The 15,401-nt window shown below is 36.7% G+C and overlaps 1 protein-coding gene across 1 annotated transcript in view; it reads right to left on the reverse strand.

The window, feature by feature from the left end:
• The window catches only part of ca10a (carbonic anhydrase Xa), a 214,252-nt gene that overhangs the window by 112,946 nt on the left and 85,905 nt on the right, over nt 1-15,401 (reverse strand). The window contains exon 3 of the mRNA XM_016270998.1: nt 6,296-6,438. Coding sequence (XP_016126484.1) covers nt 6,296-6,438 — 143 coding nt within the window. The remainder of the gene's footprint in view (nt 1-6,295; nt 6,439-15,401) is intronic.

Genomic DNA, 15,401 nt, shown 5'->3' on the forward strand with positions numbered 1-15,401 from the left:
TGCGTGTGCTAAGTGAGTGAACATCAAAGATCACACAACAGAAGTGCGCGCACGCTCTCTCTCTCTCTCTCGCTCTCTCTCTCCCTACCGTTAAGTAACTTGTGCATTGTTTTCCTTACTTGTTTTTGACATATCCGACCGAACTACTTTCCAGTGATGTCTGTGAGAAACATATATTCACTCGACAAGCTCGTGCATCTGCGCCGCCGCGCGCTCAATCCACTCAGCGCGCTTTGTTTATCAGCTCGCGCACATCAGCTATACAGGCGTTAATACTGAATGTTTAACATTATATTCATTGCATACATATACTTCGTAGTAGACATCCTTAACTCCTTTCTGCTGTCTGTTGTTGGTGTTTCTTTGTTTGAATATGGCGCTTATCACATGCTGTGTTTTATCGTCGTTTGGTATCGGGGCATTTTAACGAGTATGAGTAGTTTTTGTACATCATCTTTAATTTAATAGCATTAGAGCTGCTTCATTGCAGCGGCTTAGTACTGTAATCACGCGATTTGCTGTAATAATGCAGGGAACCACTCGCTATAAATCTCCTAACTGTGATATTTTCAGAAATAGAAGTCTAGGGACACGAGATTTACATAAGGAGGAAACAATGGTGTTTGAGGCTCACGGTATGTCATTTCCATGTACAGAACTGTTATTATTCAACTATGCCAAGGTAAATACAGTTTTCCATTCTATGGCACCTTTAAGTATTAATTTAGGCATTAGTACATGATTTTTCATGTACCCGTATTGTAAAGTTTTACTGTCGTGGTTAATGGTTTGTAAATAGCAAAAATTGGACCTTAAAATAAAGTGAGACAAATAAAAAAAATATTAAAAAAATAGTGCTGATACTTCATTCTCATAACAATGAACTGGGTGCCAAAACAACATACATCATGTGAATATAAACAATGCTATTAGTCATGCAATATATTCTTAGCGAATTCCCTCTTTTAGCTTCTTATAGAAAGTCCAACTAATGAAAGCTGTGGTGTAGTGTAGTGCACTGTATGCTGAGACTTCATTTTCAAGCAGGCCTCTATGCGTTCTGAACCAATCAGTCATCCTGACAGCTGACCAGAGGGCTCTTGTCCATGTGTCAATCAACAGAAAAGAGAGGCGTCACCATAAGACTCTTCAGCAAGCTAATATAGAGATATATTTTACATCTTGTTCTGTTGTCACTTGATATTTTTGTCATCTAGTTTTGCACTTACAATTTGATAATTAATGTACTCTCTGTATATCAGTAGTACGGTGATATGATCACAAAATACTATAACCTCAACAAATTCTCTGCTGCATCATTAATATTTTCATTATGAGTGGCTGCAGGTGAAGATCATACATTATGGGGATCGATAACACTTAAGCGTCATTACATCAAGTACGATCGCAACTGATTACATATGCTCAGATGTAGTTGAGGATATACAATGTTATGAAACTATACAAGTTATTTGTAGTTTTCGATCAATAGTACTTGATGCACTGTTGAGGCATGGATTTGATTTGCATCATATACTGTATATATATATATATATATATATATATATATATATATATATATATATATATATATATATATAGATTGGAGTAGGATCTAAACTGCACAAACACGAAGGCGCACTCAGAATCTCTGCTGTGGTGGAGCACTCAGGCTTTGATCTGAGAATAGAGGACAGGAGACTGCTGATCCATTTCCTCTTTCCCTGTGACCTATTTTCCTGCGACTCATGCTACAGTGAGATTGCCTCGCAACCCCTGGACCCTACAAACACTCCTTCCTGCGGACACAAGTGATTGAATTAATGATTTCCTAATCCTTTTTAGCTCCATGTTTATGATTCAAATTTATACACCCACACAGATGGACGAGCTACGAACGCCGGCTTAGGTTGCGTATTCCGACTCGGAATCAGGGCTTCGAGCTCTCGCAATCCAGCAGTAATTAAATCCAGGGCCTTGACAAGCAAGAGGCCACGGCGAGACAGACATAATTGCAGCCTTTGAGATATTCATGCGCAAACTGCTTTGTATACTGTGACAGCTTAGCAGGTTCAGCCAACACAAACTTGAGTCTAATTAATTTGAATCAGTAATTTGCATAACTAAATCAATTCTCATAATCACGAGGCGTTTCACCCTCAGCAATAAACATCTGTGTCCTTTGTGGTTTATTACGTTCACCATGAAAAACATAGCTGAGCTTTATGTATGCGCGTGTATGTTGAGGCATCTTTTGCAAATGCTTTCTCTAATAAATATTTTACATTTGCACTTTTATTCAAAAATATTTGACATTTTATGCTAATGTTCCCCAGGGTTTGCCAACACGAGAAGTTCGCAAAGGAAATGAAGCAGTCATGCCTGTAAGCGGCATATTCTGCAGAGTTGCAGAATTACAATGGATGTAAATTCTTGTCTAGGAGCGACTTGGCATGGCATGCGTGGTTCATGAAATATAAACCGCTAGCAACAAGGGTACAGAAACCCTTAGTATGCGAGTGCAAACATTTGCAACAAACAGTGAAAAGAGCTGAAACGTTCAGGTACAAAGCCAACACATCACATGTGTGAGAAACGAAAGCTAGGGGGCCGAATATGTAATAGGACACCCCCAACAGTGTGCCCCCACAGATCACTACAGATGTCATCCCATGGCTCCATGTTTCTTGTTCCACCGTGTTCCCAGTGTAAGTATACTGATTCAGTGCTGCAAGAGGAGCGTTCTCTCCCTGTGGCAGCAGAACTCCCCATCTGGTCATACATGCATCTTGCATGTTAAACGGTTTCAATCTCCTTCTCCCGCTGGGTAAATTACAGGAAAAATGACATCACTGATCCTTGAACTCAAACGAACAGAATATTATATCTAACTGACACTGCCATCACCTCTTATTACATGGCTCCACTGAGCAATCAGATATTTTAAACAGTGGCCGCTATGATTTTCTTCTGTGGAACAGATATTTTGTAGAGCACTGAGGTTCAAACAACATTGGGGCCTCACTGTCTTTCATCATATGCACATAAAAAAATAAAAAAATAATATAATAATAATAATAATAAATAAAATATTTACTGATATTTTTCTCCCCCCTCAAAATATTCTTGTGTTCCTCAGAAAAAGGGAGTCATACAGGTACAACATGAGAGTGAGTAAACAACATTTAATTTTTAGATGAACTATTCCTGTAATCCCTTAAAATGTTATAAATATTCATAATTTCTATAATTATTCCAATTAATATTTCAATTCAGGGATTTCCAAACCACTTTGGGTCAGATTTACTAACAGCTTGCACCAGCGCAAATCAGCTTTTGGTGTTAAAATAGTACTGCCAGGATTTACTAAAGACGCGCAGTGAAGAATTAGCGCTGAAAAGGCACGGACACAGCTATTTTTGCACCTGACCTTATTAAATATACATTTGTAGGAGTTTCCCTTTCAGCTACAAAATTTATCGGAGGAGAGTATTAAAATGAATCATGCAACATGATTTACTAAAGTTTGCGTTCGTCAAATTACTAGTATTTGCGCCATTATTTAACGCCTCAAAAAAGCATGTCTTAAAGCAGGTGGTAATTTGCGTTGTTCTTGGTAGATTGCGCTGGTCATTATGGAAATCATTCGGCTGCGTCTGTGTTCTTTAATGTGTGCATTTTTAGTAAATCACTCGCAGAATTTTCCCCTCCCATCGGCGCCAAAGAGCGGAATTCCATTTTATGGAATTGCTCTCTAACGCTAATTTGCCGTTTAGTAAAACTGGCCCTTTTGACACTAAATATTTTCTTAAAGTACCCTCTTAGATTTTAAGTTGATATTCCAATAATTTGACAGCATAATAATAATAAAGTTTTTAATATTATTTTTCACTAATTATAAAATTATAATTACTGCATATTATTATTGCAATAGTCTGAAACATGCAGTCATGTAGACTAAAATAACAACCACATCTTGTTATTTCAATTAATTGAGCAGTTCTATTTATTTACTTGATTTTTACATTTTTTATGATTTCTTTAAGCTTTTCTTTAACTCACGAATCCCCTGTTCCCTCACAAACCCTTGGGAAACCCTGGCCTGTTTTAACTCAAAACAATTTTCCATTGCCATGTATTTGCCTAAGTATGTAGCTATATAAAAATTTGAATAATGTACAGTCATCCAATGCTAATTGCAAAACAAACCCCAAGAGGGACATCAAAACACCCCATGCTTTGCATTAAGGTCTTGATCACTCCAGCATAATCAGATGATAATGACCGGCTCACTCTACATTACCATTACTATCAGTAACAGATTTACAGAAGTTCCCTCAAGAACAAGTCATTTGGGAAAAAAAAGAAGAAAATCTATTGTTCATTTACATTTATTTATCACGGCGAGTCTCTTTTGGTGTGTACTGTATATGTGTGTGATCTGCACGAGAGTCGTGTTGTCCCTAAGTTCAAACATCGGCCTGTTTAAGTTGACTAATAGCCGAACTGATGCCATCAGTTTACACAGAGAATGTATCTCACACTGTCAACTACCCAAGCTAATGAAATCGAAATGACAAGGCTGACACTGAGTGAGTAATCTAATATGATATTCATGTAACTAAATAAAATCTGTGTGCAGATCGTATCTGTCATTGTTTATCTCTGGGCGAAATTCTGTTCCGTTTTACCAACGCTGACAAAGGAAGGTGACGCATAGTGAGACAATATACTACACTATGTTCTACAGTACATCTATGCCATGCTAAACGGCATGTGGCCTGATTCGTTTTGGTAATTAGTCCTATCTCATATCTACTGCGCCCCAAAGCTAATGACGTTGGGAGAATATATTTGCATGTGGCATCTTTTCACATTCATGTCTCAAATTCTCCACTTTGCTGATTGGAGACTTCAATAAGGGACACGATACTGTCATCTTCCTCCCTTGTCAGAGTGATTAAATTCATTAAAAGCTCTTCAAGTAATTGCGGCTCATCTACAGCAGAGCAAATATTCAATTAATACAGACAATTTAATAACTGTGATTCCCTCAATTCACAGCACATAACCTTGATGCATGTCTGCGCCTGATTAATTGGTTTTCTATTCTGAGGTCATTTTAATTTCCTTTAACTATTCATTAGTCCATTTATCATGCTGTGGAGAGCCTGGCAATGTAAACTCCACTCTGACAGAAACTCAAACACATATGGAGTGATTTCAAACACACTCATCAAGGACTACAGTCCAGTATGACTGAAACCAAAATATTCCTGTGGAAAAAATGATTTGTCTAACATGTTCCACGAAATCAGAGGACAGGGGGGTTTTCTTGGTTATCTGAAACGATCTCTAAAAAAAAAGATCTAACATTTTCAACTCATGAACTTTCCATGCTGATATATTTATCAAGCAAAAATCTAGTAAATGGCTTTAAAATTACAGCAATTGACAGGAGACTGCTGATCCATTGACCCTTTCATGAAATTGTTTCAATGTGAATTGCTATTCTTTTAAATTACAAATAATGAATGCAACAAATTATTTCATAAGACTTGGCATGTCAAGAGTGCTTTGGCCAAATAACCATGCAGTGGATTATTATCCTTCCTTTCTCTAGTCATTGACTGATCTGTATGAGTATGAGTCTCTGCCTCTAGTGCCGCCACATGCACGACCTCAGTTACCCACTGCTGATGCATTTGAAGAGAGGATTTATTAATATGCAAAACATGCCATCCTCTCTCTATTGACAAACAAATGATGGCAATTTTATGTGGTTAGTTGATGCATAATGTGCACATGGATTTTTTTTTACAAACAAAATTTATATAAATATAGGCATGTTTAATTCAAAGTGTGTAGTTGTAAATGCCTGTGAAATTTACTAGCAATTTCTGAGTGAAAATGGTTTCTTGTTTCTTCCAATGTATCTATAACTAGTTCATTTTAAACTGTCCTGCAGTGTGACAAACCATGTCGAATGATATGAGGTCAAAGCTGCATGCATAATAATAATAAAAATGCTGTTGGAGTCGGCATGAGACGCTGCAGGATATCAGCTACTGTAAAAACAGCAGTGGAAAATAGTCGTTCAAACTAAGCACCATAATTTACTTTCCTAACCGTTCTGAATAGCATAACCCTGACCTAGATGCTTTTTTTTTTCACTAAAGTATCATTTTCACAGTTGATCATAGCACCTTGACACTAGAAACAATGTTTACTTTTCCCAGGTATCTCACCGCACTGACACTGTAGCCATGCAGACATCACATAAGACATGGTTTACCTTTCGTCCGCCAGTATTGAGCCTCAGTGGTGTCAAGAAGGGATCAAATATCATATGGCTCGTCTCAATGTTGACTGGAGATTGTCTCTTCCCCACAGAACACAGATTCCATGCAGAATTTACAAGCCCCCAGAATGATGGTACTGCAACGGGAGAAAGTACACAATGATGATTTGCAGGACATTCTTCAAACAATCATAATCATTTGTTTATAATAAGTAGTCTTATATTGAATTTATAATAAATTAATGAATAAATAAGAGCCACAAGTGGATGTAATAATTATAAAGCATAAGATAATATGTAAATATTTCCAAAAACCTTCTTCTTTTTTTATGTGTAATGATGGTAATGTCATTTCCTGTGATGACTATTCAAAACTGGAGCAGTAGGGGAGCGTGGGGCACAACCTAACACTTTTTGATTAATTTAACATTAATTTCACACTTGTGTAGTACAAGTATGTCGCTCGGTTTCATAATTACAGTGTATACGTTTTTCGTTGTTTACCTGAAAAGAAAGGAAGTGAAATGTGACAACATGCCCCGTAGGTGGGGCACATTGTAACATGACCATATGACCGCTTAAAATGTTATCTGATCTAATGAAAAACATATACAAGACAAACTAAAATATTGCATCAATAAAATAAAATAATAGCATTTTTTAAGAATGAAAAATAATCTAATTTTGGAGTTTGACAATGAACACATTGCAACCATGCTTGGGACGGCCCTGATCGCAAGACACAGCTATAAAGTATAGTTCAAAACAAAGTTCCACACACAGCTCTCACAGAACATGAGATCAGTTCTCATAGACATTGACAGCCTTTATTCACCTGTTTCTTGTGGTTTCTCAATAAAATCCATAAAAGTAAATAGTGTAAATTGCATTGCTATTGTCATAAAATAGCATAGTTCTAATAATAGCGGGGCACATTGTAATGCAGTGTTACGACGTTCCCCATCTACGCAACTGGAATTTAAAACCGGTAAGTGTCTTTTGCAAGTCAGCGAAGCATTAATAAACTAATAAATAATAATAATAAATCTAATCTACTAACAAATCTAAACTGATAAATAACAGATTGGAGATTAAAATAATAGCAGATTTGTCTCATTTTAAATGAATACTAAAAACTGAGATGAAAAATTTACTTCAGCCAGAAAATGTACTTTTACTATGGTAAAATAAATATTCAGCGATATCTTCAAAAGGGTTTTGAGTTTTGGCACTTTTTTCTCTATATGTAGTGTTGATATGGCAACTAGTAAATACCGTAAATTTGGTTATAATAATAATAATAATTAATAAATAATAATAATAAAAGACAATTATGAGAAAAGTCAAAAGTACTAATTATGGTTTTTTGGATGCAATAAAAAATTAACAAAAAGGCATATGCAAATGTGTAACGTAATGCACATAATGTAAACATTATTTGATGAAAGTATCTAGTTTTTGAATACAGCCAATATTCAACAATATTCTTTTTTCTTTTTTTTTTTTTTTACAATGGTGTGATTTCAAACAATTAAAATTAATTCAGGTATCCCCATGTCTTCTGCTTTAAATACATAAAACGTTCCTTACTAAACTAAGCTAAACTAAATAGCACCATATAAAAATGTAAATGATTAAGTGATACTAATAGGTATTAAAGAAATGATATTACTTCGAGGTATGCTCTTATTTCAGATAGTGTGTTAATATAATTACCAGCAATCACGGTTACAACTGTAGCACTATGACTTCTATTAATTTCAATTTTATTATCTAGCCTTTCTTATTATAAGTCTATTAATGGCTACGGCTCACAGCTACGGTTTCTTATACCAAAAAAGGCCAGCTAGATTTGTAGCAGTGCGTTATGAAGGAAAATGTTCAAAATGTTACAGCTGCCCCAGGTCTCCCTTTCTCATAACTCTTTGATACTAATAAGAAAGTCTGTGCAACAATATCCCTCTATTCTTTTAAATAACTTTATTCAACATCTGAGTTCCAGCAGCCCATGACATTTTCAAGCAATTTAGACGATTTATACAAAGTGTTCGCCTTGGCATTTTCACAGCGTTGTACTACATGCACCTCCAGCTGACAACCATTACATGAGATGATTGGCAGCCTGCAAAACAGGATTCTTTATCAATAATTTATGAGCAGTCAGTGGTGTGGTTAAGGACCTCCAAGCTTGCATCTTCTATCAAGTAAATTCCACTCCTGGAATATTTTGGTTGGGTGACATGACCCAGTTGGCTTTGCAGAAAAGCGACGACACATAGCACAATTCATAATTTCTATCCCACCACAATGACATCAACGCCTCTGCCCTCGTTTCAGGCCTCCAAATAAGTAAAGACCATTCATAAATCACTGTTTCCATTGTCCTGAGAAGCAGAAGCAGGTGGTCTCCACACCATATTTTTCATGTTGTGAGTCGCCATAATTTGAGCCTGCATTTTCCCGAACAAAGCACCACCTGCTGTTTCCTGTCATGTGAGCGTTCAACTATTCTCCTTGAGAGAATAACTTGACAATGTAGCAGCGTGTACACACCCTTTCGTACACGAAAAACGAACAGAAACCCGGACACACGTGCAAAGGACGTGTAATCTCTTCGACCCCCTAATGCTACGCTAAGAAGGCCTGCATATTATTTGGGGACAATTCTTGATAAACAAAAGTGTGGCCAACGGAGGCAACGGAGTAGCTTTGTGATTAATAAAAGCACGGCTGGTTGGTGCAGTCGGCCATCGCTTCAGCGGCGTTAACTCAAAATTAACAGCCGGCTGCTATTCCACTCTCATTTCCTGGCATTTCTGCATTAGATGGTGCAGTGTAGAGAATGAAAATAGATTCCAAAAAATGTTGAGTCATCTCTTATTTAGGAAAGCGCTGAATTAGTTTGTAATGTCCTCCAAGATGCAGGCAGAACAATGGGAAATAATTCAGATCCTTCTACATCAGTCACTGAAATGACAGGAAGTCTATAACAGGAATGGGGCTGCAGTGTGTGGAATCGATCCGCTAAACACAGGTGACATGTCATAAATGGTAAATACTTATTACCTATTGGTAGCTCTAAAAGAACAACCACAGTCAACAGCTTTTCACCTTTGGCAATAAAATAATCCATGTGTACAAAATCGAGCTGAATATTCACTTTAGATAAGCTGCATGTTAAAGATAGATTTAAAATACATTATTCTGAATGGCACTGAGTTTTACGCTTAAGGGATAGCAGTTAACATATCACTGGAGGGGAAGATTTTCAACTATTTTGCTCTTCACTCAAATCTATCACATATCTTCAGAAAACTTATACTATAGTGTATTGATTCGTAGGGATGGCTACGGTGGCCGAGAAGTGCAAAGCAAATCACAATTCTGAAAACAAAATAACAAATTACAAATGCAAGTCTAAAAAACAAAATAACAATTCAGAAAGCACAACAACAATTCAGAAAATATTATAACAAGTCAGAAAACACAACGACAAATCAGACAAACCGGAAAAGGTAGGTATAGTTTGAGACAGCGCCATTGGTTTGGGATTACTCACCGCTGACTGGACGAGACATCTGTCAATCAAAAAATATGGAGCGTCTATTTACATTTAGTTAAAAGTGGCTGTAAACCATCAGCTCCAGTGGTGCAGATGGATAAGTGTGTGTCGTTGGCTTTTTGACGCAATCAACGTGGGTTCAATCCCTTTTCAAATCTCGTATCACATCGTAAAGGCATTTATTTTCAATAAAAATTTAGGAAATAATCCAAAAGTTGAAAAAAAAAGTATTGGGTAGGGTTAGGGTAGGTGTAGGGGTGGCTTTATTGTACCAATAAGGTGGCATCCATTTAATAATTAAAATTATAATTTACACTCAATATGTTATTATTGCATACTGTTTTATAATGTACTACAATACTGAAGTGCCGATAATTGCCACTATTTGCAACAAGTAGTATACTTGATAGTAGAAATCCTGCTATTTTAACATAGTGTAAATAGGTATTTGCACTTAGTGTAAATAGCATATTACTAAAAATACAGCTATTTTCACTTAGTGTAAATAGAATCCATTGCTAATACGAGATTTGAAAAGGGAGAAAAAAAAAGTTTGGAAAAAGGTGGGATCGAACCCGAGTCAAAAAGCCAAGGGCAAGCGCTTATCCATCTGCTCCACTGGAGCTGATGTTATATGGCCACTTTTAACTAAATGTAAATAGACACCCTGTATTTTTATTCCATAGTAAGGGCAATTCATACAATACATTTAAACTGAGCTACTTTAATACCATCTCCGAACTTTCTACCACGACTCTGCTGTTCTTCGGCTGGTTCTTTCCTGTATATGTTGATTGACAGATGTCTCGTCCAGTCAGCGGTGAGTAATCCCAAACCAATGGCGCTGTCTCAAACTATACCTACCTCTTCCGGTTTGTCTGATTTGTCGTTGTGTTTTCTGAGTTGTTCATTTGTTTTCGGATTTGTCTGTGTTTTCTGACATGTTATTTTGTTTTCGAATTTGTCATTGTGCTTTCTGAATTGTTATTTTCTTTTTTAGACTTGCATTTTCGTTTGTAATTTGTTATTTTGTTTTCAGAATTGTGATTTGCTTTGCACTTTACGGCCACCGTAGATGGCTTTTATAATATTTTGCATCCTTTTTCAAGCTTGTAAGCTCAAGTTTCCAAAAAAAAATAATAATAATTTTTGTTCTATGCAAAAAAGTTCAAAATACTGTATGGCTTTGGAATGACCTGAGAGTGAGTAAACACATTTTTGAATGCATGGTTTAATTGCTTATCTCTCAGTGTGACTGGACACATCAGAGCTGGTCTTTCAAAAGACAGAAGAGGTTGTTCTGTTTAATGACCTGTATAAACTCACTTAAAATTCAAATATCCACTTTAGTGCAAGGCTGCAAGCTTTTTATCTTTTAAGGCCCCAGGACATACAACCTGGTTCTCGTCTCAACCAACTCCGTGAGTTATCCATTTAGTCATTTTGCCTTATTTAAACATCATTAATCATATACATGCTGGATGTTGACCATTTTTCTTTCACTATCCAGGGCAAATAACAAATGAAATAAAATAAAATAAAAATATCAATTGTGATATTTAAATAATTAAACATTGTTATAATGTTAATTAGGGGTGATGCAATATACTGGCATTGGCGATATTTAAAAATAAACAGTACACATAGGACAATATGACATAATACAGGAGTAAAAATACGTTGTTATTTTAGTGTCTTCTTCTGTTTAGTGTAATTGTTCTTTTTGAATGCAGTGGTGTGATTTATTGGTCAAAAAAGGGGGGGGGTGAATTTGACAGGTAGCCTGGTTTATTTATGTATTTTTATATTTCAAGATTTCTATATATATCACAATGTATGGTTATTTTGAATATAAATATATATTTTCACATTTCTCCTATCATATATTTTAAGACAAACATTTTATTTACTTATTAGACTTAATCATTACAGTAATCATCCTCATAAAACATATTTTTCTGTTTAGCCATAATAAATTATTTGATATTTGCACTTACAATCTAAGCACAGGAAAGGTTTTGTTAATTACATCAAATCAAGGTCATTCACAATGTTATTCACTGACAGAGAACTCCATCTATTCCCATGATCACAAGGTTTGGATTTTGTTCTTTGACATTAAAAAAACTGAAGAAAAGACTAGCACTTGCAGAATAATTATTGCCTTCCCCTTTGTTACAGCTAAAGCCTGTGTTCTGGCCACCCTCAAGGTTTGCTACAGTTCAGGGTCGAGCGAAGGCATGCACTAGGACTAAGAAGATACACTTGCACCAATTAAGATGCTCATTAATCACTTCCACTCCAGATCTTGCCACGAAATCATAGAGCCTTTGCCCCAAGACTACAGGAGAGTACCTATGCACTTACCATAGATAGAATGAAAGAAGCAAAAGTATTTCTTCAAACAGTGCTTCTCAATCCTGTCCTGGGGACCCCCAACCACTGCATATGTTGTATGTCTCCCTCATTTAACACACCTGATTCAGCTCATGAGCTCATAATAATACAAAATGTGTAGTGGTCTTAAAAGAGGGGAAAAGGAACATGTGTGGAAAAGCAGTGAGTTTTGAAAACATACGGTGTATCCAGATATATCCCTGGCTATCTTGGACAAACATCAAAAAGTACCGTCTGTTTTGATGCACTTGAGCATATAATAATACTACTGCAGGAAAACAAACAGATTGGCAATAAATACATAAAAAGGAAGGATGGGAAAATATATTTACAAAACTGATGCTAAACGCTTGGAAGTTGCTTTCAAATGTGTAACCTCTTCAACCAATCCTTAATCTTGGAAGGCGGTAGTGAAACTTCACAACCGGACTACCGGGGAGGGTTAATTTCTTTCCCCAGCATATGGCGAAACTGAAAGAAATGAAAACCCTTGGCTATCAGCATTATATCTCTAAGCAGTAAACAAGAAACCAGAGGAAAGCCTGGAAATGGTAACATTAATAATAAGAAATGTTTCTTAAAGGGATAGTTCACCTAAAAATTTAAATTCTGTCATTAATTACTCACCCTCTTGTCGTTCCAGACTTTTTTCATCTTCGGAACACAAATATTTTTGATCAAATCTGAGCGCTTTCTGACCCTGCATAGACAACAAGGGTACTACCACATTCATGGCCCAGAAAGGTAGTAAGGACATCAATAAAATAGTCCATGTGACATCAGCGTTTCAACTGTAATTTTATGAAGCTACGAGTACTTTTTGTGTGCAAAGAAAACAAAAATAATGACTTCATTCAACAATTTCTTCTCTTCCAGTAAGTCTCCGCCGCCATTCACAAAAGCGTGTGTCATGCTACTCCCATGAATGGTGACGTAGACTAACCGGAAGAGAAGTAGTTGAATAAAGTCGTTATTTTTGTTTTCTTTGTGCCTGTTTTGTATTCTCGTAGATTCATAAAATTACGGTTGAACCACAGATGTCACATGGACTATTTTGACAATGTCCTTATGGGGTTTGGAATGACATGAGGGTGAGTAATTAATGACAGAATTTTCATTTTTTTGGGTGAACTGTTGCTTTAAGAACCAAATCAGCACATTAAAATGTTTTCAGAAGGATCATGTGACACTGAAGACTGGAGTAATGACTGCTGAATAAATAATATTTAAAATCTATTAATACAGAAATCAGTTACTTAAACTTTTTTTTAGGGATGCACGATATATCGGCCACCATATCGGTATCGGCCGATAAATGCTAATTTTTTCTGTTATCGGTATCGGCCTGATAAGAAAATTTGGCCGATATCTTAAAGCCGATAAATAATGCATTATTTCCTTCAGAGACACTTCAGATGCGCGCTGTTCGTTTGCAGCCTTTTGTGCAATTGTACATTGTAATATTGTGTTTATTTGATGTATATCTGATTTATCTCATATAGAATGCGTTTGGTTAAGTTAAAAAGAGCGCTTCAGTTTACTTTTAAGAATGCCCTTCTATATTGACTTTTTTCTTTATTATTATATTAGCACAGTTGTTTTAATCTGGCATTTTGTACTTTAAAAATATTAATTTTACCTCATAAATTAAAAACATGCTAACCACAGAAAAGGTGTATTCCAAGTCATTGTATCAAGTCATCTATGAACTACATTATTAAAAAAAATAACTAAGATCAACCAACATTGCATATTGAAGTAATTTTGCAACTAGTAAGCCTACAGCAATATTGCAACTAATTTTTCCACGCAAATCGCAAAAGACAGCTGTTTTGTGCTTGGAACGTCAGAATGTCGTCTGAGTAATTCAGCTCTCTGTTCGTTAATTGGTGCAGTTCATCAAAGCAGTGCTTTATCAGGTGTAGCATTAGAGTAAACAGGAGTATCAACCCTCACGTAATGATTAGTGGCCGAGACCACGAATCATTCACAAGCTATCACTGTCTAGGTAAACATTTCCAGAGGTAAAGTTGCATCAAGCGGGACAAGCGTGCAGTCGGCGTGTTTAAATGACACAGGACAGCTGAACCTCTTTGGACATGTCCTCTAATGCCAGCGTAATCTCAGCACCCTGGGACGATGGGCCTCATTAGGCCGGACCATCCCGAGAACAATAAACATGTCAGTCAAGTTAACTCCTCCTGTCATTTGTTAATGGGCAGGGATATCTGACCTGGCGGCAAAGAGGGCTTCTCAAAGCAGAATACAAATGAGAATAAAACTACCATGGTGCAGCCTGCACAGAGGAACCGTGGTCACCACAATCTCTGTGGTTTCTCCACAGGCCGCACACGTATGCTGGCTCCTCCGCCACGGAGACATCAACAGCAAAACACTCAACAGGACCTTCTCCTCTCGCTTGCTAATTGTCACCTGCCTGTTTAGGAGGCTTCGCATCTCTGAGGTGTCCCTTCAGTGCTGGCCTCCACAGGGTACGCTGAAGAGCGGCTTTATCCTTGAGCACTTCTGAGCTGACAATAACCACACAGAACAAAATTAAATGCTACGGGAAGGATTTCAAATGAAGCACAGTTGATATTTTTATACAGACTACCGGATGCAGTGTGGCATTTAATGCTTTGTCCACCATTTACAAGTATTTTTTCTTTGCTTGTGACACAACACTTTCCCACCATTGACAAGCTATTCCTGTTATACAGTAGAGGGCGCTGTTACAAATCTTCCAAAATAATACAGCATCTTGGGATCCAAAAACATGTAAAGATGATGATCTGTGAAGTGGACAGAAGCTAGGCCTGTCCCGATACCCACACTTGTGTGGTCTTGGCTACCAAAGAAATTAAAGCGAACTATCTGTACCATATCGAATTATAGCATCATGTTGTTTTTTTTCATTGCATCGTATTGCATTGAATTGCATTGTGTTGAATTGATTCGAAATCGGATCGCACTGCATCGTAATAGGAATGAATCATATCGCATCAGTAGCTGTTTCATATTTATCGTCAATGTATCGTATCGCTGGCTATGCATTGAGATGTGTATCGCATCGGCCTCAGTTATGGAAATGCATATCCCTAGTGTATTCCGTAAAACGTTTGCAACTGAATTATAATCACT

This window comes from Sinocyclocheilus grahami, unplaced genomic scaffold (genome assembly GCF_001515645.1).
Source record: "Sinocyclocheilus grahami isolate Dianchi unplaced genomic scaffold, SAMN03320097.WGS_v1.1 scaffold59.1, whole genome shotgun sequence".
Taxonomy (NCBI): domain Eukaryota; kingdom Metazoa; phylum Chordata; class Actinopteri; order Cypriniformes; family Cyprinidae; genus Sinocyclocheilus; species Sinocyclocheilus grahami.